The sequence below is a fragment of the Magnolia sinica genome, chromosome 19 (genome assembly GCF_029962835.1).
Source record: "Magnolia sinica isolate HGM2019 chromosome 19, MsV1, whole genome shotgun sequence".
Lineage (NCBI taxonomy): Eukaryota > Viridiplantae > Streptophyta > Magnoliopsida > Magnoliales > Magnoliaceae > Magnolia > Magnolia sinica.
In genome coordinates, this window is record NC_080591.1 from 4,259,128 (window position 1) to 4,285,835 (window position 26,708).

Below are 26,708 nucleotides of genomic sequence, written 5' to 3' on the forward strand. Positions count from 1 at the left end.
AAGGCAATAAGCCTAACCAAGGTAAGAGACCTAAATGCTTAAAGGAGAGACTTAGCTCAGTTTATAAGGAATAAAAACTTCAACCAAGATTTATAAAGTCATGTGCCAAAGGCAGATAACATGGATGCCTGAAGTTGACTCGGACGACGAGGCAGCAACATCTAAAAGGCCGATTAAGGCCTTAAGTTCAGAAGTTCCCCAACCAACCGTAAAACTGACCCAATTAGGTCGGTTATAAGGTCAACTATCGGAGTAAGAGAGGATTCGATTACGGATCGGCTCCATCTTGCCCGACAGATGGCAAACAACTTGACCCAGAAAACTGGTCCAGATTAACTCGTTATTAGAGTCGGTCAAAACTGGGCCGAGCAAGGAAAAGACGGTGTGAATGAAAATGCTGTCCCGAAAATCTCGTAAAAGGATTCCCGATCCCGAGGATCTCGGGATCTGATGGAGACAAAAAACAGATTGAAATCAAATCTCATAACAGGGAAAGAATCCCTGCATGACGGAATCCTTCTATTCCTATAAATACAGAGAACACTCCAAGTCGAAGGGTAGGCAGAAAACCTTTCACAAAAATCCTTCCTACTTTGTCCCATCACTGACTTTAACATTGGAGGGTCCCCAGCTCTAGCCAGGGTCTCCTTTGTTTCATCCTTGCGTAGGTGGAAGATCGGAGGAAGGATTATCAATTTTTTGCATCAACAACAACTATTCCTTTAAAGGTCATGCATCATAGCACGCAATCTATTTGGGAGAGAGAAATTCGGCATATCTTGTTATCTTCTTTTTTTTTACACCCCCCACACACTCACACTGCATATCTTGTTATCTTGAGTCCTTGAAAATTATGTGAATAATTAAGACCTAATATCATTAGTGTGCCTTTGACACAAATGATCCATACTCAATTATAATTTATAAGTAATTATATATTAATCCGGTTCAGGTTGGGTTACGCAACCCGATACTTCAACCCGAGCCGAACCCAAGTTTTATTGGGTTGGTGTTTGTATAGCCCAAGCTTGAAATCGGACCCAATATATTATGCCCGAGCCCAGCCCAATGTTGGGTCAGTCACGAGTCAGTCGAGTTGAACCCGCCCAACTTTCAGCCCTGAGGAGTGGAGGGAGGCGCGCAAGATTGTTGTGAGTATTTATAGGGAACTTGACTCGAAGACGTGCTTGATGTGCTCGGGTTTTTAGTTTGTATGTGTGGGGCCCAGGGTCCAGTACTTCTTCTGACCATTGAGGTGTTGGGCCCTATGCAGGAGATTTCTAGATTGGAAGATCATGGCAACCAGAAGCTAGGTGGGGCCCACCGTTGTTTGTGAGAAATCCACCCTGTCCATCCGTTTTGCCGGATCATGTTAGGACATGGGCCAAAAATAGGCAGATCCGAAACTCAAGGCCATGTGTGGTGCCCACATAAAGAGGCCGGATCCACTACCAAGCTAGACAGGTTAAGCCTCGCCTAGACGGCCATGTGTGGATGACATCCATTCCCTCTATCATATGCACCCCCTCATGTTCTCTGTAGCGTACAAAAACCGGGCTGATAGAAGACTTAGGTGGGTCACAGCATGTAAAATCATACCTAAGACCTCCAAAATTGTGTGGTGTGGCCCACCTGAGTTTTGGAATGGCCTAATTTTGAGCAGGTTCATTCATCCTGGCACGGGAACATATCTGAATGGATTGGATGGCATATGAAGAACACAGTGGGGCCCACACGCAATTTGAAGGTTTTAATGGCAGGCCACCCTATCCTAGCTGTTCTTAATGGTGTGGCCCAACTCAGTTTTGATTCGGCCTGACTTTTGGCCGCCAAGGAGAAGATGAGGGGCCTCACGGATCGAATGTCATGCACACACCACGGTGGGTCCCACACATCTCATTGTTGGTTAAGTTTTACTTTCAAAGCTTTTGGTCAATCCGGCCCCACTAATGTATTGTCTATCATGAAGCTTTTGAGGTACGGGCCATCCATGGTGAGGCCTAACAGATAAATGGTCTGGATTGCTGAACCATGAGCCCTTCCAGTCATCCGGAATGTTGATCTGACATGTTATTACATGGTTGGATGATTTGGATCGTTAATCTGTTGGGCCCACCTATGCCTCAAAACATTCCCAGAGCAAAAGGTCCTAGCCGTCCGCTGCCTAGGCATACTCGCCGATTATCATCATACCCAGCAGACTATGTTGGCTTTGAAATGATGGATTGGCTAGAGGTTTAAAAATCAACCTGGAACCAGCCATGGCCCACGGAAGAGGCTGCATGAGCACGGCTGACACACTATTTGCAGGTCCTTGAATCAGTAAGCTGACTTAAGACCGTCAGTTGTCCACTGATTTTGACGTTGTGGCCAGCCCAATAAGTGGACCTACCTGATTTTTGCACCAGGTGATCTTCATGGTCTCGCCAGCCTATCATTCAAATGGGCCAGATGTCCTACACAAGTGAAATTTTGGTGGGAGAAATAGGACTGCATGTAAGTTAAGCATCCAACTGGCCATAGGTGATCAGTTCTCATTTCACAACAGCAGAATTTGAAGTAGAAAAATTAGACAAATTCCCATCAAGATTAGAAATTAGAAATCTCCAATAAAATTTTCTTTTTCAAAAATGCAAACGTTCCTACAAATTTGCATCAGCAAAACTGACATAAGAAGACAGGAAGGAAAAGCGCCATGGCCTTCTTGCAAAAAAGATATGAAAATTTACAAGATTTTGCCAATGGGTTTCAATTCCTTCGGTATGCGGTTGAAATTCCCCGAGTTTATGTCCCTCTGCAGCATCGGCCGCTTGCCAATATTCTGAAGGATGCCTTCTGCTAGGTGCTCCTTTGTTGTTGTCAGCATTACATAGTTTGGATCAGCCCTTTGATAGCTGCAGTTTTTTTCAAGGGGTTAGTAAAAAGGGAAATATGATAGAAAACTAGATAGTAGTCTTAACACTTGAAAAGATATATGCAAATGCTAAGGTGACTCAGGGTCCCCATTGCATGGGTTTATGGTATCAGGGCTGTTTGATTTTTGCGGGGGCCACAAGGGGTGTAGAGGCTGTGATTTTTAGTCTGTGGCCCACAGGTGTGATGTGTACTGCAAAATGATACAGTAGAACCATTTGAACAAGAAGAAGGTAGAGCACCAATCACTGTATGCCATGTGGCATATTAAAAACACTATTCAGAGAGAAATAATGAAGAAAATTTTGAAAAGTTCTTTTAGATGACACATGGCATACACTGATTGGTGATTACCTTATTATGGCTCAACCAGCTCTACTTTATAATTTCCCCAGCAGGAAAACATCATCTTATAGCATGGATGTGATGTAAAAGTAAATAGAGTTCAAAGCATGGATTTAAGACAGCGAATCGGGCCGACTCATCCAATCTTGGGTTGAGTTGCAACTCACCGGAATTGGAGGTGAATTGGCCTGAGTCGGCCTACTTAGGAGTGACTGGTATCGCTCGGCCCATTCTGAATGGCAGTGACAAATTGTGGCTCAACAGACGATCTTAACTATCAAGTCAGTGGCGATATGGACAGATTAAGTAGATAGGTTGACAAGTCCAAATTGAACAAATTGAACAATTGAACAAAAATCCATTAATCAGAGATTAGGATGTTTAACCAATCTGATTTTAGGGATATCTCCTGTCTGGAGTGAGGCCCACAATGGAAGGGTTTGGATTGATATAAATGCATGCTGTGTTAAAATGGCCGTGCACCTACATTTAGAGGGCCCTCTACCAAACCAATAATGCATTTCTCCAATTAAGGTATGAGCTCGACTTCAACAACATAGACCACGTAAGCATGACCAGGTGAGCATACAGCTTGCCTAGAAAGAATAAGGGTAATAATGATCCCATGTAGCTGACACTACGGGAGGTTCCAATAGTGTTGAGCAGAGTGGGCCCCACATCCAGACTGTCCCATCGGTTGCGCCTATAGTCGCATGAAGTGTGAAGTGATAACAGATTTGGGTGCAAGAGCAGGGAAGTGTCTAATTTAAAATGTTAGCAAGTATAAAACGGCTAGGAAGCAGGAGCAGGAGCACTGTTATGAGGCATGATTGGAATCAAGAGCAGCACCTTGAAAGAAGGATCAAGCAACTAACTTGCATCCCCTAGGTTAGACCCAGAGCCTACGATCAGCCATAGGTGGGACACACCTAAGCAGTGTTGTAAAAATCCTACAAGTCGAGATTTATGATATATGATTTTAGTTGAATCTTAAGCAAAACGATTTGAATCCCACCTCGAATCCCTTTTTTTTATGAGTCCTACAACTCTATGATTTGAATCCTACGATTTACAATTCAAAGACCAATTTACAATTCAAATTATATTTATTTTCTTCCATTTTAAGCTTCACTTGGCTTTCATTTTATGTTTTAAATTTGGGGCGGTGGGTTTAAGGGCTTTAATAATCGTTTAGAAAAGGGTAAATTATTTTATTTGTTCTTTATAAGAGATCAAATGATATATATTCTCTTCAATGTTAACTCACGCAGCTTTTTTTGTGATTTCTTACTTCTCAGCTGGTCGAAACACCAAAATGATATATGACTTATTTGGAATGATTTTATGAATGGTTACAATTTGTGGACTTATATGTATTGTCAAGTGATGTCTAGAAATCAAAATATCTATTTTCATCAGTCTACAGTATCAAATGCCACTTTTCCAACATGATTCTACGTTCGAGAACCGTAACATGAATATAAATTACTAAAGGATCCTCGTATGATTTTTAAAGGAAATTTATTGAAAGACAAAAAATGAAGGAAAGATAAGAATCTTTTAATAGCGTTATGACATGGTGTTGCTTGGTACATATTAATGGCAAAGGGATGATTGATGAGTTTTATTTATTTATTTTTCTAATTTATTTATGATTTTCATATTATTTTTTTTTAATTTTTTAAGAAAATTACAAATAATAATAATAATAATCCTACAAAATATGATTCAACCCCTATTACAATTTGCGAAATGATAACGATTTTCACAACATTGCACCTAAGGAACAATGCAAAGGGGAGGACGACCATAGGTGGCTGGTTGGGGTCCACCATGATGTTTATAAGCTGACCCATTCATTGTGTGTGACCCCACTTGGATCATGGGACAACAAAAAATCAGGCCATTCCAAAACTCAGGTGGGCAGCACCATGTTGATTTTAGAGTTTTAGGCATGAATTGGCACTGTTCCATGTGAGTGGCCCACCTGAGTTGGATCCAGCTGATTTTTGGGGCATCCCAATTTCATGGTGGCCAGCATTGATGCATGGTTTGGATGCCCCCCACACCAACTCAAGCATACAGTACACTCCACACTGGGATCATTGGCCTAAAAAGGTAAAAACAATAAAAGACATGGCGAGCATAAGAAATAAACAAACAAGCATATAGACTGAACCTGGCTTCTCTTAGATCCTCGATGCGGATTCCAAATCCAAAGGCCGTCTTCCCAGCCACACGATCTCTAACAGCTGCAAGTGCAATCAATGAGTGACGCCATTACAAGATTAGAACTCAAATTACTGTTACTCCAAGCTTATATGTTGCATATGTTCAATGCAAGACAGGAATTTCAAATTGAAAGCCAATAAATTTGGGACAAGAAGCTTTTGGATCTTCTTCACACGCGCACACATGCACACAACAGCCCATAGCATGCAAAGCGTACTATGCTGTGATGTTTTTCCTGCCAACATGTCACGTGCACCTGTGCACACGCACACACAAAAAAAAAAAAAAAGATCATAGATTCACATACAACTAGTTGTATAATGCCAATATGGATTTCACCTTAAATTTTTTATTCATTTTTTTTTTAATTTTTATTTATTTATTATTATTATTATTATTTTTAATGCAAGGAGAAATCCTTAGCTGTACCATACAACAAGTTGCATGTTGACATGTGTGTAGGGTAGGTCAGAGATCCACTTCTCCTAGGGAAGATGAAATTTTGGTCTTCCCACTCCTGCACTGTTGAGGGCATGTGTATGATAATCCAAACCATTCATTCACCGGACAAAGATGATTTGGTCATAGCGCAAGAAAATAGTGACTGGACAATCCTAGCCATTTAAAAATAGCATAAAAATTACTACACTCGATGATTTTATAGGACACCCTTTACATGGTTTGATTGTCTGATCATACTGATTTTTGGTCTATGGTTCATTTGTGGAACCTTACAATGAATGAGTACTTGGGAGAATCATAAACATATGCCACATTTGCCCTCCGTAGCATGGTATTAAAAAACGGTTACATTATGGCCATAACAGCCATTATGTAACAATAACAGTGACAGCTGTTACACAATATTGGGCTGTAACGCCCATTCTGTAAAAAAAAAGGCCCATAACAGCCATTACAGGCCCATAATGGACCAATATGAGGCCAATACATTTTCTTCCATTAAAAACTATTTTACCACTACGACCCATATCGTAACGGCCATTACGGCCACCGTTACCATTATTGAATACCTCGCACCCAAGTGGATCAAATCTCCTGTCATAAATTCCACTATTTTCCGAAAAAGAAGCATGGGCATTTCAGTAATTCTGCTTCGTGGAATTAGAAGGCTGCAATGGGGGTTTGGGTCAACCCAAACCTGATTGGCCCAACCCAAGTTCAGGTCAGCTTGGGTCGAGTAGTCAAGGTCCTCTAGTGGGTTCAGTTTGGTAACACCAACCTGATTTGAAATTGAGTTGGGTTTGGGTTGAGCAAATTCGGGTCAGGTTCAAATTGGAAAACACCAATGTTCGGGTTGAGCAAATTCGGGTCGGGTTCAGGTTGAAATGCCAACCTTCGGGTTGAGGAAGTTCAAGTCGGGTTGGGAATAATCATGTATTTGGGTGAGTTGGGTTCGGGTTGAGCAAATTCGGTTTGGGTTACGGATAATCACATACATTTGGGTTGGGTTGAGTTGAGTTGGTTTAGGTCGGGTTGGGTGAAGAATAGAGGAATCCAGGTTGGGATCAGGTTGGGCACTTCAGGTTGGAACATGGGTCAAGTTGGGTTGCAGTTTGGGTCCTCTTGAGGTCGAGTTGGGCTTGGGTTGACCCTCAACCTGACCCAACCTGCCCGAGTTGTAGCCCTAAGCAAAAATAGTGCCTTTTATATCTATCTCTATCCAAGGAGGGCCTCTAGAAATATCTGCCAAAGCATTTCTACCGACATTAAAGATATATAATAATAATAATTTTTAAAAAAAAAAAAAAAAAAAAAAAACCTGTACCTGAAATGTTGAACGTGAAAGATGGTTTCCACCATGACTTGAAGGCTAAGGCAATTGAAGAGCTGAGAGCACCTACTTTTCCCTGTCAATATGCCAAAGAAACAGTTAACTAACATTAATACAATCAATTGCTTGTGATATAGAAATTAACAGCTAAACGTTCTACCTTCACCAAAAAGTTCTTATTGGCTTGCCAGGATCCAGCTACTTGAAAGGTGGACTCTTCCACTCGAGTCGAGGATTCAGCTCCATTAATCCTTCAAACAATTATCAAAACTAAAACTCAGGTTCTTTAAAACACTTGATAAGATAGTAAAGGATCCTTGCTTCATCAATCAATAATACCTCGTCTCCATCTCAAAGCCAAAGTCAATGTAATTCGTAATTCCAACTATCTCGTTTTCTTCAAACGGATTCTTAACCTGTTCATTTGAATCGATTTGTGCATTTTATCAGGTTCTTTTGACCATAGAAATCACCGAACAAAGGTTATGGTATAAGCCAAAAAGCATTGTAGCCTGAGAAACATACTCTTCTTTGAACCACGATATGTTGATAGAATGACGCAATCAGCTGCAATTATGGAATGCAGTAAATTAGTTGAGCATTGAATTGCTACAATATTATTTCAGGCACATTGTCACATTTCAACAGAAGTTTGATCATGTAATCTACACGGAGATACTACTGAGAAAATCCCACTGATTTCGGTAGATTTACAAAAATTGAAAATATGATTCCATGAATTCTCTTTCCCAAAATCCAGATAAGGGTCTAGGTGACGGAGAAGGAAGGGATGAGGAACCTTGTTCACCCGTGAAATGTACGGTCTCTACTTTGCCGGAGATTAATATCTATAGATTTGGAATTCAGACACATAAAAACAAGGAAAGTGAAGTACCAATCAAATAAGAATTAGAGGCTGCAAGAAGGAAATGCAGTGAGTCTTGCGTCCAAAACTGTCTTCAATATAGTTCCTCTTATTGATCTGAGGGTTTTTGACTTGTGGGTGCTCTCCCTGTGAGGCTGAGGTTTGGAACTCCCAAAAGGAAAAGCAAATGAATTGTCCCTAGCGTGATTTCTCTCCTCTTTTACAGGTATTCTGCAAGGATTATTATAGGGCTTTTGGGTATTCTAGAGATAGCTGAAAGGGGTAATTGCGGTAACGCGTGCGTGCGCGCACGCACAGAGGGAGCGCTCTAGCCATAGACCCACCTGTATGAGATGGAACGCCTATTTATAGGTTTGGGGTGAGAAGAGGAGCTCTAGCCATAGACCCGCCTGCAAGAAATGGAAGGACTATTTATAGATTTTGAGGTGGTCATTTGGCAATATATGAGAACTTAGGAGACTTCAAGTATAGGGCCATAAGGACACATGGCAATCCCAGTGGGCTTGGAGGGAATTGGATGTTGAGTTAGTTAGGAAAACAAGTTACGCTTAAAAGTGCACAAATCCCAAAAAAAACAGAATTACGAGAACTGTGGAAATATAATTTCTGCGGTTTGGAATTGCCTGTGGGGTGGAAATAAAAGATTTTCATACCATAGAAACTTCTTCTACTTCTTCTTCTTCTTCTTTTTGAGAGGCTTTAGGGACGTTTTCTCGCGCTCCGGAGAGGCTTTTTGAAAAAATGTGTGCGGCCCCTAGTCTTTGGTAAGTCTAGGCCAACCTCCCCAGTAAGCCTCCAACGAATGTAGGGACTTAGGTTGCCATATGGGTACCACACAAGTTGTTTTAGGCTAGAATTTAGGTATTAGGTGACAATTGCTCCTATTGGAAATCCCTGCAAAACTGGAGTTACAAGTCAAAACTCCTTGCTTTAGGTCAACCTGATTAGACAGTCTGAAGAACTAGTATTTAGGTGGGGTGTCAACACATGCACGCATGCAAACACGTGACCCTCTTGTCACTCCGGTGGAATGATATAATCTCGGAGCTGAGAATATATGCAATATACTCAGGTTTTCAGTTTGCACAATAAGAGCATAAAAAGGTTTTAGTATGGAACAGACCTGCGAACTTCTAACGAATTCAAGGCCAAAATTGTATGATGGGCTCAAAGGACTACTCGAGCCTGACCCATAGCCAATTGCCCAGCTCCAATTCTTTACATCGTTATAGCTCGTGCCATTTTTGCTTGTAACTAATAAACAGTAGCATGTGTGAGAGAGGCAGTACCATAAGATCTAACAAATGGAAAATCAATGCTAGACAGATTGCATGCATTTTGAGAAAATAGCAAATTTTTTTTCATTGATGAAAACAGTACCATTTTAAATATTTGAAAGAAGAGAAAAGGTTCCAATAGTAAACAACAATTTAGCAACTTAGTATACAAACAATGCTGTGAATTTAACTCACAATCTGGCTTGTATTGCACCCCCGCAGTTAGCTTCCCCATCTTGCTCACCACCCACGCACTTCTGGGAATCTCAGTAGCCACTGAAAACATAGCAAAATCTTGCATTATTAACAAGTTGAGAGTTCCAGTGCATGACATGTTGGAACCACAATAGGTATAGAATCCCAGTTTCAGTGATTGACTCAGTCAGTGCTAAGTGTTATTACCAAAACCGATACTGCTGTGGATGAGTCCTGGGCAAACTAGCCTAGATCGATTCAGGCCAAGTCCTTACCGCTTTCTGAATTGGGCACCTGAATCATCTAGTCTATGGGCAACACTTGAGTCAACTCAGACAAGTCAACTCAGTATCTGATGGAAATTCAAAAGAACGCGTCATCACCAGATTAAATGGAAAGGTTCAGGTTTCAATATTTAAATTAAAAAAATCTAAGCGACAGGCATCCTAATTTCCAGTGGTTTAGGGCAGCCAACAATTACCCAACAATTATCAGAGAGAAAATGGTGCTATAGCAGTGATGAGAACAAGTTGAGTTGAACTAAAATTGAAAACAATCATCGCATACATATGATACAACCAATCTTTCAAAAAGTACTTTGGCATAATATGCGTGCACCAACATATCACCAATTGCCAGCAAACTGAAGAAAGGCTCTTGGTAATTTCTTTTGGTGCCAGAACTTCAAGTGGACCTTTCCCATCAGGAAGCTGTGAGCCTGTTACTATTTTTGTTGGAATTGCCAGTCCGGAGGTGCTATTTTGTGCCATGAAGCAGTTCAGCGAAAGAGATTAATTTATTACTATTATTATTTTTTAATAAGAATCTAAATTTCATGTAAAACTTAATCATATGTCGTGTTTGATTTTACAGCAAAACTTGATCAGCATAACTGATCTTACAACTTCTGAGCAACCAATTCTTCATTAACATGTAAAAGCTAAAGTATGAAAGTTTCATTAACCTCATATTTGACATGTTTGTAAATGGGGTTCAACCAAGCCACAGAAAAAAGTTCATATTAATGAGAACCATGCTGATGTTCTTGCATATATCTATTAGTATCTAGGATAATGAATCATATCAGCTTTTGTTTTTTCATTCAACAAATCAATACCAAAGAAACTAAGGGCCATTTGGATTCAAGCAAAGTTGTGTCTGGACAGGCTGTCGGGACTAGTTGTGTTGGGATAGGCTATCGAGGTCATGCTGCCGGGACTAGTTACCCTTTTCCTTGTTTGTCAAACACCCTGGAACAACGAGTAAGGATGGACGGTGGCACATGGGGAACTTAATGTGGACGGTGGCATATGTAGCATTTATAGTGCATCCGTACATTGACACATGCCATATTTTGGGTGCTTGGAGATCGATGGTGGCACATGTGCAAATGTCGGGCATTGGAACTTGGCCAGTTGCACATATGGCATCTCTGGCACATAGCACATGGTATCTTTGGCACATAGCACATGTACATGGAACATTGTGTTCCACATGTGCACCGAACTAGGGAGAAGTTATTCCCCCTTTTTTGCAAAGGCAAGCAATCCTTGCTAACAGTCATATATCTGGGACGCGATGTCCTTATGTTCACAGGTTCCCATGCAGAAATGGTTTTGGCAAGCCACACAACTTGTTTGTCCAGACATGACTTTGCTTGAATCCAAATGGCCCCTAACGGAACCAACAAGTTGCATTGCAGAATAAAAAATATGAAACACCAGTCATGTACAAGGGAAAGGCGTAAGTGTGGCTCCAACTGATAAGTATTCTGAGCCATATCTCAACCCCATACTGCCATAATCTTCTGAGAGTATCCTGTAACCACGATGGATTTCAAGTACGACATGAGATATAACGTGTTAGTCTTCAAGAAAAACTTTCACAATGCATGATGTCACCGATGCATGCACAGTGAATTTTGTATTCAAGGAATGGCAAAATCAATGGTAGAAACAGATAAAATATTGGGAAAGTGCATAAGCAAACACAAGTCAAAGTGAAGAATATAACCAAGTATCATGACAACTGATCCATTGAAGCATAAGCATCACAAACCAAAGGGAAAAAGAATATTACTTAATGAAGTCTCTATAAGTTTTGCATTGAATGAAATATGACTAATCTGCAACACACATTCAACAAAATAACCAGGCAAGAGTCAGTCTTGTGTGTTGTACAGAAAGAAAAGAGAAAAATATAATCCATTTGGATCTTTTACCTAAGAAACAAATTTGTTGTTGTTGCTTTGAATTTATTAATTACTAGAGCCACATGAAACGCACGTGGAGGGGGAGTTGGGTACAGAGAAAAATGAGAGAGAGATGGAGGGAAAGGGTGCAGCAACACGCTAGACATACATAAAGAAAGAAAGAGGTATGTTTTCAACTATGGGCGACCAATCTCCACTTTTTCAGTTGTTGCAGCCCACTTGAATTTTATATCTGGCTTGTTTTCATGCAGATGTCCTAGAGTGACGTGAGGTGGTGCAATAGTTATATGGAGTGGATTTCATATAGTCATATGGACCCACAAAGCTTTCGTTGCACTGCTCCCTAGTATTACTGTTGAGGCAGGCTACACACAAACGCGGAGAGCAGACTACTCACATGAAACATTATGAAATTACAAAAATACCTTTGTTGTGTTTTGCTGACCATTTAAAGGCTTTTTGTGGATAAAATTTAAGCTGTACATTAGACAACAACTACATATTCCAGTTCCCAAAATACCCCTGACTTTATGTAAAATGTCTTCCCATGCCCTTTCAATAGTCAAAGTTCTCCGCCATCGGGAAACTAATTATAGGGGCAAAAAAGTCCAAAAGCTAGCCACATTATATATAGCACAAATCAACACTACAGATTTCAAAGAAAAAATAAGTAGGAAATCCAAAAAGTAATAAACACAGCAAGATCAACAAATAAACAAATTTAACTTAAGATAATTATAACCGAACTTCCAATGGTTTTGCAGAAAAAAGGCGAGCCAAGAAACACATCCATTTATACAAAACACACACTAGTTTTCAGAAGTACCCAAGCATTATGGTCACAATGCCATGCCTCCACTAGAGGCTTTAAAGATCTTCTAAAGGCCAGTACCTCTCTTGCGGATGATTGACAATGATTGCCTCATATGCAATGCGCTCATGTGAACTTTAATATTTCAAAGACGAGGAACATACCTTTTCTTTCTTAGCAAGGGGAAAACTCCAAATGCTCCAATTCCATATTTAGGATAGTAAGCACATGACCTCAGGCGCAAAATCCTATAGAACAAAGATAAGAAAGCAGAAAATGAACAAACATGTTAGCATGAACATTGCATTGAAGTGAAGATGCACATTCGTCAAAAATAACAAAAGACTAGCTCTTTATAAAGAGAGAGCTACTTACTCATCCAAATTTGATACGGAAAGATCCATGAATGTATGGGGATCATCTAAGTCACTGCTCATATAAAGAAGTCATAGTGATAAGGTAAACCAACTCTCTTTTGAAAGGCTGTATTTGGGCGCACTATCGAATTTAATTGCAAAATTAGCTTAAAAAGTGGAAAATGGCCGAATTGCAACTCCCTTCCTTAGAATTCATGTGGAGGAATTAGGCTCAAAATTGCATTTATACCAATTCAAGTTGGATATGAAAAGTATTTAACTGCCATTTTTTTAGGGGTACTTCCTCATTATAATAGCAAGAAAAGCAATTAAAATCTGGACATTTCTAGTCAACTAACATTTGCAATTCAATTCAACGGTGCATACAAACATGGCCTAATATTTTGCACTAGAATAGCAACTGAAGAAAGTAATCTGTCTCCACCTCTGCCAGCGAAATATAGCATTTCCTACAAGATTCTCCCCAGCCTTGTTGTCGAGTGGACCAGATACCTGAAGAAGTTAAGATGAAAAAGATTTTGCAGCTTTGCGAATGCTAAAATAAAATTGTGGCCACTTTCAGTTGGCATGATCAGGAACTCCTAACCAATTCTAGAAGTACAATAACTCACAAGCAATTCTACCAACACAAGACTAGAAAGACCCCTTGTCAATGAACGTGCAGCCAAGGCTGTTTCACAATGCCATAGAAGTGACGGAAGGAAACATCTCCTCCCCACTGCCCAAAACACCATCTTATTTTACCAAGGCAAGAATATTATGAAAATTTGAGAAGATCATGGAAGAATTTCTTCTTGGAAGTTCTTGGATGGATTTTCTCTACATTCATAATTTCTCTCCTTGCAAATTTCTCACAAGACAGAGAAAGAAAACCCAGAAAAGCATGGTCAGAAGACTCAATGAATCGGAATCAGCCATGAATTGAGTTGCGACTCGCCCAAGTCATGGCTGAATAGGCCCAAATTATCAGAGCTGGTGTTGACTCTGGGGGTGTCTCATGGTGTTGAACCAGATCAGGTCCTACCGAGTCCAAGCCAACTCACCGAAGTCGCACCCGACTCAGACAAGTCTTAAAACCATGCAGAAAAATCAAAATCCAGCTGAAACGAATATCTTATTCCCCATAGCCTTTCCTTTCCTCAATTCTTTTTAAGGATAATTTTACTTCTACACAAATTCTTTGGTAATACACATGAGTTCTCGACCTCTAGTTCCAATGCCCCTATACTCTCCCCACTTCTGATAGTTTGCACCAACCTATCATATCTTATAATTCTTCATCTGTTTTATATTTGACCTTACTACTTTCTTTGCAATCCCTTTATCAATTTATATATTTCAAGTTTCTCCACATTTCTACTTTATCACTATTTTATAACTGGACCTCTTTTTGTCCATTGCATTCTGCACCATCTCTCCACTGGCACATTTCTTCATGCGTGCCTTTGTTGCCTCTAAATTCCCCAATCACTTCTTTTGCTACTCTTTTTTATACAATCAGACATATTTGTCAACATCTCCTCGGCCTCTACTTTAACACTTGCCTTGAATCACCTTTCCTCTAGATAAAACCAATCATTCCCCTTCTAAGTTCCACCATCTTATTCTCTACCAACTTTTACTCTCACATCCTCTTTTCCATCTCTTAATGCACACAAGTAAAAGTGTAAAACCACTTTACCTATGTTGCATGGTCAACAATTCACTTGGTATAACCTTATAGTCCTTGTGCAGTGATTGCTCTCTCCTCTTAAACAGGAAAAGGTCAGTTTCTGCCTTTATAGAATTGTTATTTGCTAAGTCTATGCCACTACAACCTCAAGGATGGTTAAAAGTCTTTTGCTTCGTGCATGTGCAGATCACTATAAGGAAATTAGTCTAGCAGATCGCAAAGTTTTTTGCACAAAATAGCTTGTCTTTTGAATTATAGTCCTCAGTTTTTAAAAATTAGAATACTTCCCTTTCAAGACACAACATGAAAGCTTTAATATGCTGATTGGAAATTACTTTCCAAGATGGGTCATAAGATATAAATAACATGAGAAAGAGACCTATGTTGGATGTAGCGTGTGTGTGGAAAATCATTAAACAATCGATGCCAACATTAGCACATGTGCAAGCAACTCCAAAAAGAAGAACACAAAGATATAGAAACGAGAAGCAAGATCTGGAAACGAGAAGCAAGATCTGGTGGAAAAAAATTATATATATATATATATATATATATATATTCATCAGATACAGTTGCGACCAAATCCACGTGAGGATCATCGATCGGCTTTAGCATAATCCTTGTGCTAAAATGCCTTGCTTGTTCAAAGTAATCCTCGAAAAGGCATCGTTGAGCAATCTTTCCAAATAACAAATTGTATGCTGGCTCCAACATTCTGCATTGTCTTACAAAAAATCCACATTAGAATCTACTACTTCCCAGCACAGCAATTCATCACCTTCTAGGAAATAGACAGAAATACGAATGAATGTGGACCAACAAAACATATATGAGAATCTGCAAACATAACTTGTCATGGATTTTAGACAAAGACTTGGATTGACTCATTCGCACTCAAGTCGAGTCGTGAATCGCCCAAGTAGGAGGGGTGTATCAGTCTGACTGGCCCAAGTTGGGGATAACTCATGGTACCAAGCCGGATCAGGTAGTGCTGAATCTGAGTCAAATCATCCAAGTCACGCCCGACTCGGTCGAGTCTTAAAACCATGAAAATTGTATGATTTTGTGTCCATCAAGGACATAAAAGTATACAATTCTATCATGACATAAGAGAACATAAGCCTCATACATGGGCATGAGATCCATGCCGTTAATCAGCTGAGCCCTGCAGCGGTTGGTCTGTAGCTTAATAACCACACTGATCGGACATTTCCAACCCTTCCAAATAGTGTTTCCACCCTTGGAGTGTCAATTGGGCCTATAATCTTACTTTCTTGCCTTAAGTGCCAATCTGCAGGCCGCCAATTGGATGGTAGGATCATCCGTTCAGTGTAATTAATTAAACCACAGATCCTTGATAGTAGCACCCAGCTGATGAACAGTCTAGTCCAGATCCGTCTGCACACCCATGTTCACGGTTCTTGGATGTCAGACATGGAGCTTCGATCCACGAATGATGCGGAAGCTGGGAGAAAATGATTGCTTAGATCTTTTGGTGTTCGTTCACTACATTACTTTCATGCACAATTTTCTAACGATAAACCATCATCATCATCAAAGCCTTATTCTAACTAATTGGGGTCAGCTAATTGAAACTATTCTAATAACAAAAAGACCGCATTTTTGTCAATCAATAGAAAGAGAATTCATGAAAAAGAAAAAGATGCAAGAACCCAAGTTGGGAAAATTGAAAAACAAAGAAATCCGATAGAACAGCATTAGATTTTCCACGACAAGCTGAAAAACCAACATGGGTTCTTCGTTAGAAAACCAACGGGATGCAATGAAATGAGAAAATATCGAAATCCAATGGCGTTAATCAAGAAAAACCAATATGAAGAAAAATGAAAATTGAGTAGGAATTGGAGAAGGAATAGTAATCTAATGAGATGGGGCATGGATTTTCAATGACAATGCGAAAACCGCACATGGGTTCTTACATTTGAAAGAATAAGAACGACCCAAAACGAGGACAGGATTGAAACTAAGAGAGAAGATAGAAAATAAAAGGGGATTATCGGAGAGAGAGAGAGAGAGACCTGGTACGAACAGTAAGAGGAGGGAAATCGAACAGAGGCGGAACCAATACCATCGGTGGTGGTGGTTCCTTGTCGAACAAGTTCCCCATCTCTCTCTCTCTCTCTCTCTCTCTCTCTCTCTCGTTCGGATTCCCGAGAGGATGGAACTGAAAGCAGAGAAGTCTCTCTCTTCTCCTCCCTCGCTTCTCTCTCTTTCGAAGACACGTTCAAAAGGACGTTGGCAGATGCGAGCGAGAAATGAAGAGGCCATCCTGTCGCTGTGCCAAATTGGCACACGCGTCGCGGATCCTTGCTGCTCACAAACTGGGCCCACAGAACAGGCCCAGCTAGCTGATCTCAAAGCTCTGTGGACCCCACCATAGTGGATGTGTTTTATCCATACCATCCATCCATTTTCCCAACTCATATTAGGGCATAAGCCAAAAAAATGAGGCAGATCCAGAGCTCAAGTGTACCACACCGCAGGAAACAGTGGGTATTGAACACTTACAGTTGAAAACTTCTTGCGAGCCCACCGCAATATTTATCTGCCATCCAACCTGTTTATAAAGTCACGTAAATTGGATGAAGAGAAAACACAAATATCAGCTCGATCCAAAACTTCTGTGGCCCCTAAGAAGTTATCAACGGTAAGCTTTCAATATCCACCATTTCCTCTGATGTGGTCTACTTAAGATTTGGATAAGCTTCAAATTCTCAACTCATGCCTAAAATGAGCTGGAAAAATGGAAGAACGGAGCGGTTAAAATACATACATCATAGTGGGGCCCACAGAGCTTTGACATCAGCTAGCTGGCTGCTGTTGGGGTCACTAGCCAAACCGCGTGGAAAAAAAAATCCGGGCTCACATTAAAAGGAGTTATATGATACTCCGTCTGCTTACGCCGCTTGATATGCAGGCACTCAGAAATGGTACACACCTTTAACTCAAAATCTAGGACTAGATTGTGCACCCACTGGCGCCCAGACAAAAGCCCAATATCGGATTGGTTGAACAATTATAACCTCTGAATCCTGGACTTGTTTATGGAATAGGACGGATGAATTTTTAAATTTTTAACCGTCCAATAAATGTCCACCAATCTAATAATCGGATAATCAAATAAGCTTAACTTTTGATCCGTGATACATTTGCACTGGGTACCATAATTTGGACGGCTTAGTTTGACTAATTTCATGCCATGTTTGCAATTTCAAAGTACCAGTGTATCATCCATCGGACGCTGCCAGATTAACAAAGTTCTTCATCCTCGTATTAAACCGTCCAAATAATGAGATAGACCACCTTCATCTCTCTAATCTCTGTCAAAAAAGAGAGCTGCGCTCCGTCGATGGTTACCCACCGTCACTTTACAATGCGCTGACTATCTCCTTACACTAGAGTTTTTTTATTTTTAACAACCACACCCATACTTCATGGGCACCCGATCCCATGGTCTCTAAACACTGTCTATCTACTACTGAGCAATGGAGCTAGGCCCACATTGAGGCGGTTTACAGCTATCTGGACTGCTGGAATTTTCGTGGTCACGATGTGAACCATCCAATTGATGGGTATCAAATGTACTGTGAAAAGTAAAACAGTGACTGGTCCAAAAAAAAAAAATTGGGGAGGGAGGAATGCCTTTTTGGGCTCCCTTGGAGAGTGGCATGAGTAAACGAAGGTGTCACTGTTGATGCTCCGAAGCAATCTAATTACATGCTAACTCACTAAAATCAAGGGTTGGGGGTGAAACACAAGTTGCTTGTTTGTAACCCTCATGTCTGCGGCCCACCGGAGGCTTGGAAGTTTTTTCAATGTTTTACTACAGTATATATATTCAATAGCTTTATTATCATTATTTTATCCAATCTTGCATATATATATGCATGCCAATTCTTCTCATTTACTCCCATTTAAACAGAACATTTGGATTTCAATGCATTTCATTTGCTCCCATTCAAACACAACTAAGTTTTTTACACTTGAAATTGGAGTAACTATGAAATGGATTTCATTTACCTCCATTTACAAGCTTCCAAATAGAGTTGGGCACTAACTGACTGAACTCGACTTGCCTAACTCAACTCTTTCGATTCGTTCGGACTCGAGTTGACTTGAACCGAATGGGTGAGTCGGTCTGAATCCAATCCGAATTCAAACCATGTCAAGTTCGAGTTACCCAGTAACTCAACCCTACTCGATCTGAAACTCGATCTGATCATACTCGACTCAAATTTGGGTATAATAATAATAATAATAATAATAATAATCCTAATTTTTAAATATCTCTAACCCTATGCACCGCACCCGACACGATCCCAAACTCTCTCTTCCTCCCTCATCCTCCTCTTCCAAGCCCGACAACCACCCATTACCTCTCTCTCTCTCTCTCTCTCTCTCTCTCTCTCTCTCTCTCCTCTTCCAAGCCTGGCAGCCACTCACCACCATCACCGGATTCACCATCGGTCCCCTCTCTCTCCTCTCCACTCCCTCCCTCCCTCATCTTGATCCGAATCGGTGCTAACTCGAACCGACTCTATACTTTTTACTGGGTCGAACTCGGTCCGGATTAGTCCAGGCTAGACCCGAATTCGGATCAATTCAGGCATGCAGGACTCAATACCGAGTCGAGTCGAGCCTATTGCAAAACCAGATCGAGTCGGGTCAGCCCTAACTTGATCCGACTCGACTCGATGCCTAGCTCTACTCCTAAATGACCCCTGAAATGTCATGCATGTAGTTAAAGTGTCATAGCAATTTTTTTAAATGGTGGTAGCCTTCTCCTCTTTAATCTCCCATAATCTACAAATGGTGGGAAAGAGGGGAGGTGAATTTGTTAGATTGTATACAACTCATTCGACCATTGTGTTGACATGGGTATAAATTTATTTATTGGATTGTATTGTGATTTTTTGATGTTCGAGTTCATATATATGGTTGTGATGGTGTTTAGGCTGATGTAAGGACACATATATCTAAATTAGCCTTTAACATAAGGTGTGGCCAACATTTGTTGAATAAAGGTTGAGTTGGCTTCTCGCACAATGTAGATCACTCTATAAGAATGCAAAACAAGAGTTGTGCATATTGAAATGCAAGTACATATGAGATGTGCTTTCGCTCTAATTTATGAGATGATCAATATGAGATATTATATGGATCAGCGCTATCAGCTTCGTACCTAGTCAGATATTAATATTTTTAGTAGGTTTTGATAGATTAAGTTGGCAAAGACAAAGCACGGCTTCGTACCTAGTCAGATATTAATATTTTTAATAGGTTTTGATAGATTAAGTTGGCAAAGACAAAGCACGTTCTATCTCAAAAGAAGATAAGCATACATTATGATTGTAACATTGGGATTTGTGTGCACACACATATGGAATTAAATGCATCCGATCGAGTGTGATTAAGTCAACAGTCTAGGATAAGCAGTTGGAGATTGGGACGCGTTTCTGGTCCTCTCGCGGAATAAGTACGATGTCATCTCCTACAGAAGACTATAGTCTCAAAGGTCTCACATGGAATCTAGTTGAGGGTGTAGATTGGGTTCTAGGAGGGAACATGGTAATTCTATAATACTTCGTTACCGACATAACTTACAAGATATCAAAATTAATTTGTAATTGAGATTTCTCTAGAATTGAGGTTTAAAAATATAAGTGTAGAGCCTTGGTTTGAGATTACTTTTCTTCTCCTCTCCAACCCTAATCTTAGAGAAATCCTAATCCACTAAATCTAGAGATATCATAGTGTGTACAATGTTCACTTCCATGGTTGAGAATCTACTCTGGTGGGCTTCCTTCATCTCCATCTGTGTTTTCGTGTAGTGGAGAAGATGATAATGGTTGAGATTCAAGGTAATTTTACTCGTATAAATTTTAAATTTGACATTTTCTTTTTCACTTACATTATAAAGTTGTTGTAAGAATTTTGAAGGCAATTAATTGCAATCAATTAGTGGTGAATTCGGGAAAAAAATCTGAAAATTCTGGATGTAGATCGGGCCGTGGACAATTTCATGGCCAAGATGGATCAAGAGAGGCTCGGTCAACGACAGAAGTGATTCGGACCGTCAAACCTTAAATCAAGCGTATCTCGCCATTTGGAATGAGTTGTTCGATGTACCATATATGATTTTCGGGTAGGACGAGCTACTTTAGTCACCCAACCCTGCTATGCTGGGTTGCCCATGCCGAATTTGCAAAATGCCATCAGATCGACGGTCGAATTCCTGTTTTATTCTTGTTTTTACTATTTAAAATAAGTTTTAGTTTAACTCTTCATCCGTTGGGCTTTAGGAGTTGCGCCCAACATGAAAAATGCTTGGAATGATTAGGAGAACATTGTGGTTCGGCCAAATAGGACACTTACTATTTTTAGCCGAAAAACATGTGCACTAGTGGACATCACGACAGTATATAAGTAGTAAGTTTACCATTTATAGTAAGTTGTGATTTCTAGGAGTTTTAGTTGTAGTTTGATTCCGAAACTTTTCCCATGGCTTAGTATCCCTATTTAAAGGGTTGTGAACTTGTTTATTTCAATCATCAATCAATTTATGAATTTTATAGAATTTATTTTCTATTTTCCTTGCTTTTTCCTAGTGGACTCAAGAAGTCTCTGTGAGGAGTCCGGAGAAGCTCCGTGGATTTGGAGTAGTTATCCTTGAGAAAGACGGTGATCGACCTCATCACGTTCATCTTTGCATCAATTCTTTTCTTCTTGTTGTTGATATTTCAGAAAATAAGGCACAAGTCATAAATAATTCATCAAGTATTCAATAATTCGCAAATTAGTCTAAGAGCAACTTCATAGATAGACTACTCCATATGATCGTAGTTTTGGGTCAACTAAAAGAACCCTATTTTGTCAATCATATATCTAACGCAAGACTCCTCATCACGGTAGACTACACATCTGCTTCAGAAAGTTTTGGGCCATGGCCATCAAAGCTACGGGTTTTAGGGCCATCATGCATCACATGTCCTTTAAGAAGAACCAACATGAAACAGCTATTTGAAATCTTCATCAGCTTCTTCATCTTCCATTATGGAATTGGAGGAACTTCATACACTCCATCGCAGCATCACATTGTCATCATAGCCATTCTTGGTCAGCTACATGAATCCTATTTGTCAATCCTATTCAGAAAAAAAGACTTCTCATCACCATAGGCTACAAATCTGCTTAAAGAATTTTCAGGCTACAGGCACCAATGCTACCATTTCCAGGACTCTCAAGCACCACACGCTCATCTAGGCTCTTCTAGAGAAAAAAAACCAACATGAAACAGCTCTATGAATTCTTCATCATCGACTTAGTCCTCCATTCTGGCATTGGAGGAACTTCATAGACTCCACCATATCATTGTCATCATAGCTATTTTGGGTCTCAGCTTCACAAATCCTATTTTGCCAACCATGTTTGAAACAAGACTTCTCATCTCCATCCACTACACATCTGCTTCAAGAACTTTTGGCCTACAGGCACCAATCCCACCATTTCTAGGATTCTCATGCATCATATGAGTCCTTCTAGAAGAACCAACATCAAATAGTTATTTGAATTCCTCATCAGCTTCTTCATTTTATCATTCTGGCACTGGGCAGAACTATTGCTTTGTAGATTTGCTCATTCTTGTCAATGTCCTCATTCCTTTGGCTGATACATATAAGCTTGTATTACCCGTGCACATTGCTGCGACATGATACAATCCCTTGTCCCTGTATCTTGGATGTCTCTGAATCATACCTACCTATCTTGTACAAATGTAAATTCCAAATGCAAGCTGGCAGGTGGAAAATGCACGCAGAGGCCCCCTTGGTGAATGCTTCCAATTCCAAAGACCAGGCCTATCTACTCATCCAGTTGGCGACAAAAGGAGCTGAATGTTAACCATGCGAAATTCTTAAGCCGATGAGACTGATAACACCTGATCAGGGAAATTTTCTAGCACATATCATTTAAACGTCCATTTTTTTCATGTGTGGCCCACCCAAAGATTTGAGCACATTCACTACAGACAGCTAGAAAGAATGGTCCAGACTCACATATGTGTGCTGAATTGGCATGTGTGGGGTGCTTGTGTTTTTTCTGAGACCATCCTTTGCAAGTTCACATTCCTTGGCCTAAGCAAGCACAGGTCCTGCAGCAATTATTGATACCAATCGGCTGGTTTCCAACAACTTATAATGGAAGATTGCTTCTCTAGGTAGCTTTCTCATGTCCTTTGCTTGCTGAATGTATCTATGGGCTGCATCCTTCCTCTTCGATATTTTCTGTCAATATTTCAAGGACGGCATATATGTCCTCTGATTGAGAATGTGAGCGATCACCAGCAAGGAATACATGAACCTCATTATTCACTTCAATCCAACTGCATCCAGGCCTTTTCTTCAGGCCTGTGTCTTTCATGCCTGCTCTAATCCTTGAAACATCATCCCATTCCCCAAAATCTTCATACAGATTAGACAGGAGCACGTGGTATCCAGTACTTCTTGCATTGAATCTGAAAATTTGGCTCGCCACTTGTTCTGCTAACAGTTTATCCCCATGGATTTTGCAAGACCTGAGCAATGAACCCCAGACATAGGCATCAGGCTCACAAGGCATGTGCATGATCAGATCATATGCTCCATCTAGATGGCCCGCTCGGCCCAACAGATCTACCATGCAAGTATACTGTTCAAGTGTTGGGAGAATCCCATATTCATTACTCATGCTTCTAAAATGTTGCCACCCTTCATTCACCCTCCCTGTATGGCTGCATGCAGAAAGAACAGAAGTATACGTTATGTGGTCAGGCTTCATGCCCACGGCTTTCATCTCATAGAACAATGCAAACACTTCATCCGTACAGCCATGCATTCCAAGCCCAGATATCATCGAATTCCATGAAATTTCATCCTTTTCAGGCATCTTCCGGAACAAATAAAGGGCACTGTTTATATCCCCACATCGAGCATAAGTAGCTAGAAGGGAATTGCTAACAGGAACATTCAATTCCAAACCGTTTCGTAAAATGTAACAATGGATCTGTTTACAAAGGACAAATGCCGATAGCCGTGAACAGACGGTGAGAATGCATGAGATGGTTACAGTATTGGGTCCCACATGTTCAAGCTGCATATCTCGAAATCCCATCAGAGCATTGTCTGTATAATCATTCTGAGTATACCCAGCTATCAAAGCATTCCATGCCACCACATCCCTCTTTGGTAATCTAAGCAACACCTTTCGAGCAGACCTGATATCTCCGCACTTTGCATACATATCAGTCAGTGCACCACCAACAAAAACATCGGAATCAAATCCCATTTTGATCGAAAATCCATGGATTTCCATGCCATTGAGCTTAAGGGACATGGATGAACATGCTCGAAGAACAGAGATAACAGTGAGAAAATCTGCTCTGCCTCCTACAGAAATGAACTGAGAAAACAGTTCCAATGCCTTAGCAGGAAGGGAATTTTGAGCACAACCAGAGATTATAGCACCCCACGTAACAGAATTCTTATTCGGGAACTGTTTGAATATTTTCAGACCAGCTTCAATATCGCCACACTTAAAATACATGTCCAAAACCGCTGTTTCAACCCTTACATCATTCTGCAACCCATTAGTGATAAGGTAGCCATGGATTTGCCGTCCAACTTCAAGATCTGATAAATGTGAACATGATACTAGAATGGATACCATTGTTGGGAAATCAGATTCTACGCCCAATACGAGCATTTTGTGAAACAATATCAATGCCTCGACTGGACACCTGTTGTAAACATAACCTGAAATCATCGCATTCCAAGCAACCGTATTACTTCCTATCCTTGTTCTTGTGAAAGCGTGCTCTGCATTTGTTAAATCCCCACATTTCATGTACATATCGACGATCCCACTGACCAAAGCAACATCAGAATCCAACCCATTTTTCACAACAAAGGCATGTATCTCCCGCCCAGTAGCCAAAGACCCACAAGAAGCACATGCCGACAGAGCTGAAAGACAAGTCACCCGATTCGGCTTCATACCCGAATCTCGCATCTGAGAAAAAAATTTGAGGGCGGCCAAAGGCCTCATTGACCGGTTAAAACCCGATATCATTATATTCCACGAGACTGTATCTAGTTCAGGCATTCTATCAAACCTGTCCACTGCATCATCAACCGCACCACATTCCCAATACATCGCGAACAAGGAATTATGGATGTAAACATCCTTCGCAACCCCAATCTTTAAAACATGCCCATGAATCTGTTTTGCCTTTCCCAAATCTCGGAGCTTGCCAAACGCCTTGATCAAACACGGAAAACATGAGAACTCATCAGCCGGAACGCCAAAACTCAAAATTTCTAAATAAAGCCCAATTGCATCCTCGTACAATCCGATCTCAGTCCACTCTCTGATTACTGAACCCATTGAAGAAACATCCGCTACCAATGCCGGGTTCTTCAAAAAGCCAAATTTCTTCGAATTCCCACCTTCGATGTCGAAAAATCTAGTACGTTTATTCAAGATCTCTGAATTCTTGAAATGGGCTTCTTCGGAATCTGATGATTTACAGTTTGGTTGCATGGATTTTCCGATGATCAAAGATCTTTCGTATTTTACCAGCGATAGAGGGATTGAGGGTGGAAAGAGGTGATACTGCTTGCGGGACGGTGCAAAAGCCGTTACACTTTGTAGCGGTATGAAAACCGACATTTCGGAAGGGTTATTCGGCACCTGATGCTCTAACCTGCCAGTTTTCATAGCCGAGGTGCGGCCATAACGGCCAACGGCCAGAACCGTTGCGGGCGCCTGCTTTGCTTTGGAGGCAAATTGCGTCCGAACCCGAGTCGGACAGTAAGCCGTCCGACCAGAGCTCTTGTGGGGCCCATCGTGTGTGTCTGTTTATCCACGCCGTCCATTCATTTTCTCAGATCATTTTAAGGTAGGAGCCCAAAAATGAACAGATCCAACTTCAGCGGTTCCTTAGGATCCACCGAAACTGCATCCTTGGGTGTGATGCTTACATGACATCTATTCCCTCCATTGTGTGGGGCCACCTCAAGTTTAACTGGACTCCACAAATTAGCACAATCAGACATTCCAGTGGGCCACACCAAAGATAAGGAAAAAGTGAAAAATCACACCTAAAACCTTTATATATACATGGTGTGGCCCAATTGAGTTTTTTGAATGGTCTGAATTTTCGGTGTCCCTGGGGCATCTAATGTTTATATGGCACATACACAACATGGTGTTCCCACGAAACAGTTTAGGAGGTTTGGTTTAGTTATTATTTGTGCTTTCATCTAGGTCTTCGTGGCCTCATCAACAGGTTGGATGACAAATGAACATCACTGTAGGTGAAGGGTTCAACCGTGGACGTCATTATTCCCACCGTTTTCTTTGGTGCGGTCCACTTGGGCCATGGATACGCTTCAATTTCGGCTGATTTTGGGTCATGCCCTAAAATGAGATGGCACAGCCTCGATAAGACACATACTTCATGGTGGGCACACAGAGTTTTGACACCAAGATCGCTGGCTGGGGTTAGGCAGCCAAACCGCGTCCTGATTTTTGGGGGCGCGGATTAGCTACTGAAAGGTAGCGAGACTCGCTACTGAAGTGACGTCACCAAGTTACGTGGGCCCCACCATGATGTATGTTTTGTATCCACACCTTCCATCCATTTGAAGAGATCATTTTAGACAATATCCAAAGACTAAGTTAAATCCAAAGCTCCAGTGGACCCCAGCACAGAAAACAGTGGGGACAGTGATTTCCACCGTTAAAAACTTTCAAAGGCCACAAAAGTTTTAGATCAAGCTGATATTTGTGTTTTCCCTTATTTAATGTCTTTTTTAACTTTTGAACAGGTTTGATTTCAAATAAACATTATGGTGGGCCTTAGGATTGTTTCAACGGTGTGAATCACTCTCCCCACTGTTTTCTGTGGTGGGGTCCACTACAGATTTTTATCTAACTCA

General features: G+C 40.7%; 2 protein-coding genes across 2 annotated transcripts; both read right to left on the reverse strand.

Annotated features, from left to right (window-relative positions):
* Positions 1–2,596: 2,596 nt before the first annotated feature.
* LOC131234976 (uncharacterized) lies at positions 2,597–16,949 on the reverse strand. The gene is made up of 14 exons (XM_058232011.1): positions 16,752–16,949; positions 15,283–15,427; positions 13,465–13,532; positions 13,039–13,092; positions 12,828–12,911; positions 11,373–11,458; positions 9,641–9,721; positions 9,292–9,422; positions 7,808–7,849; positions 7,622–7,698; positions 7,443–7,533; positions 7,277–7,358; positions 5,438–5,510; positions 2,597–2,894 (listed from the first exon to the last, which is right to left on the reverse strand). Exons 1-14 carry the CDS (start codon positions 16,838–16,840, stop codon positions 2,726–2,728), a joined length of 1,272 nt encoding a protein of 423 aa, XP_058087994.1. The 5' UTR covers positions 16,841–16,949; the 3' UTR covers positions 2,597–2,725.
* Positions 16,950–21,495: 4,546 nt separating this feature from the next.
* Positions 21,496–25,564, reverse strand: LOC131235222 (pentatricopeptide repeat-containing protein At1g06140, mitochondrial-like). Its single transcript, XM_058232368.1, has one exon. The coding sequence runs from the start codon at positions 25,483–25,485 to the stop codon at positions 22,984–22,986; it is 2,502 nt and encodes an 833-aa protein (XP_058088351.1). The 5' UTR covers positions 25,486–25,564; the 3' UTR covers positions 21,496–22,983.
* Between the last annotated feature and the right edge of the window lie 1,144 nt (positions 25,565–26,708).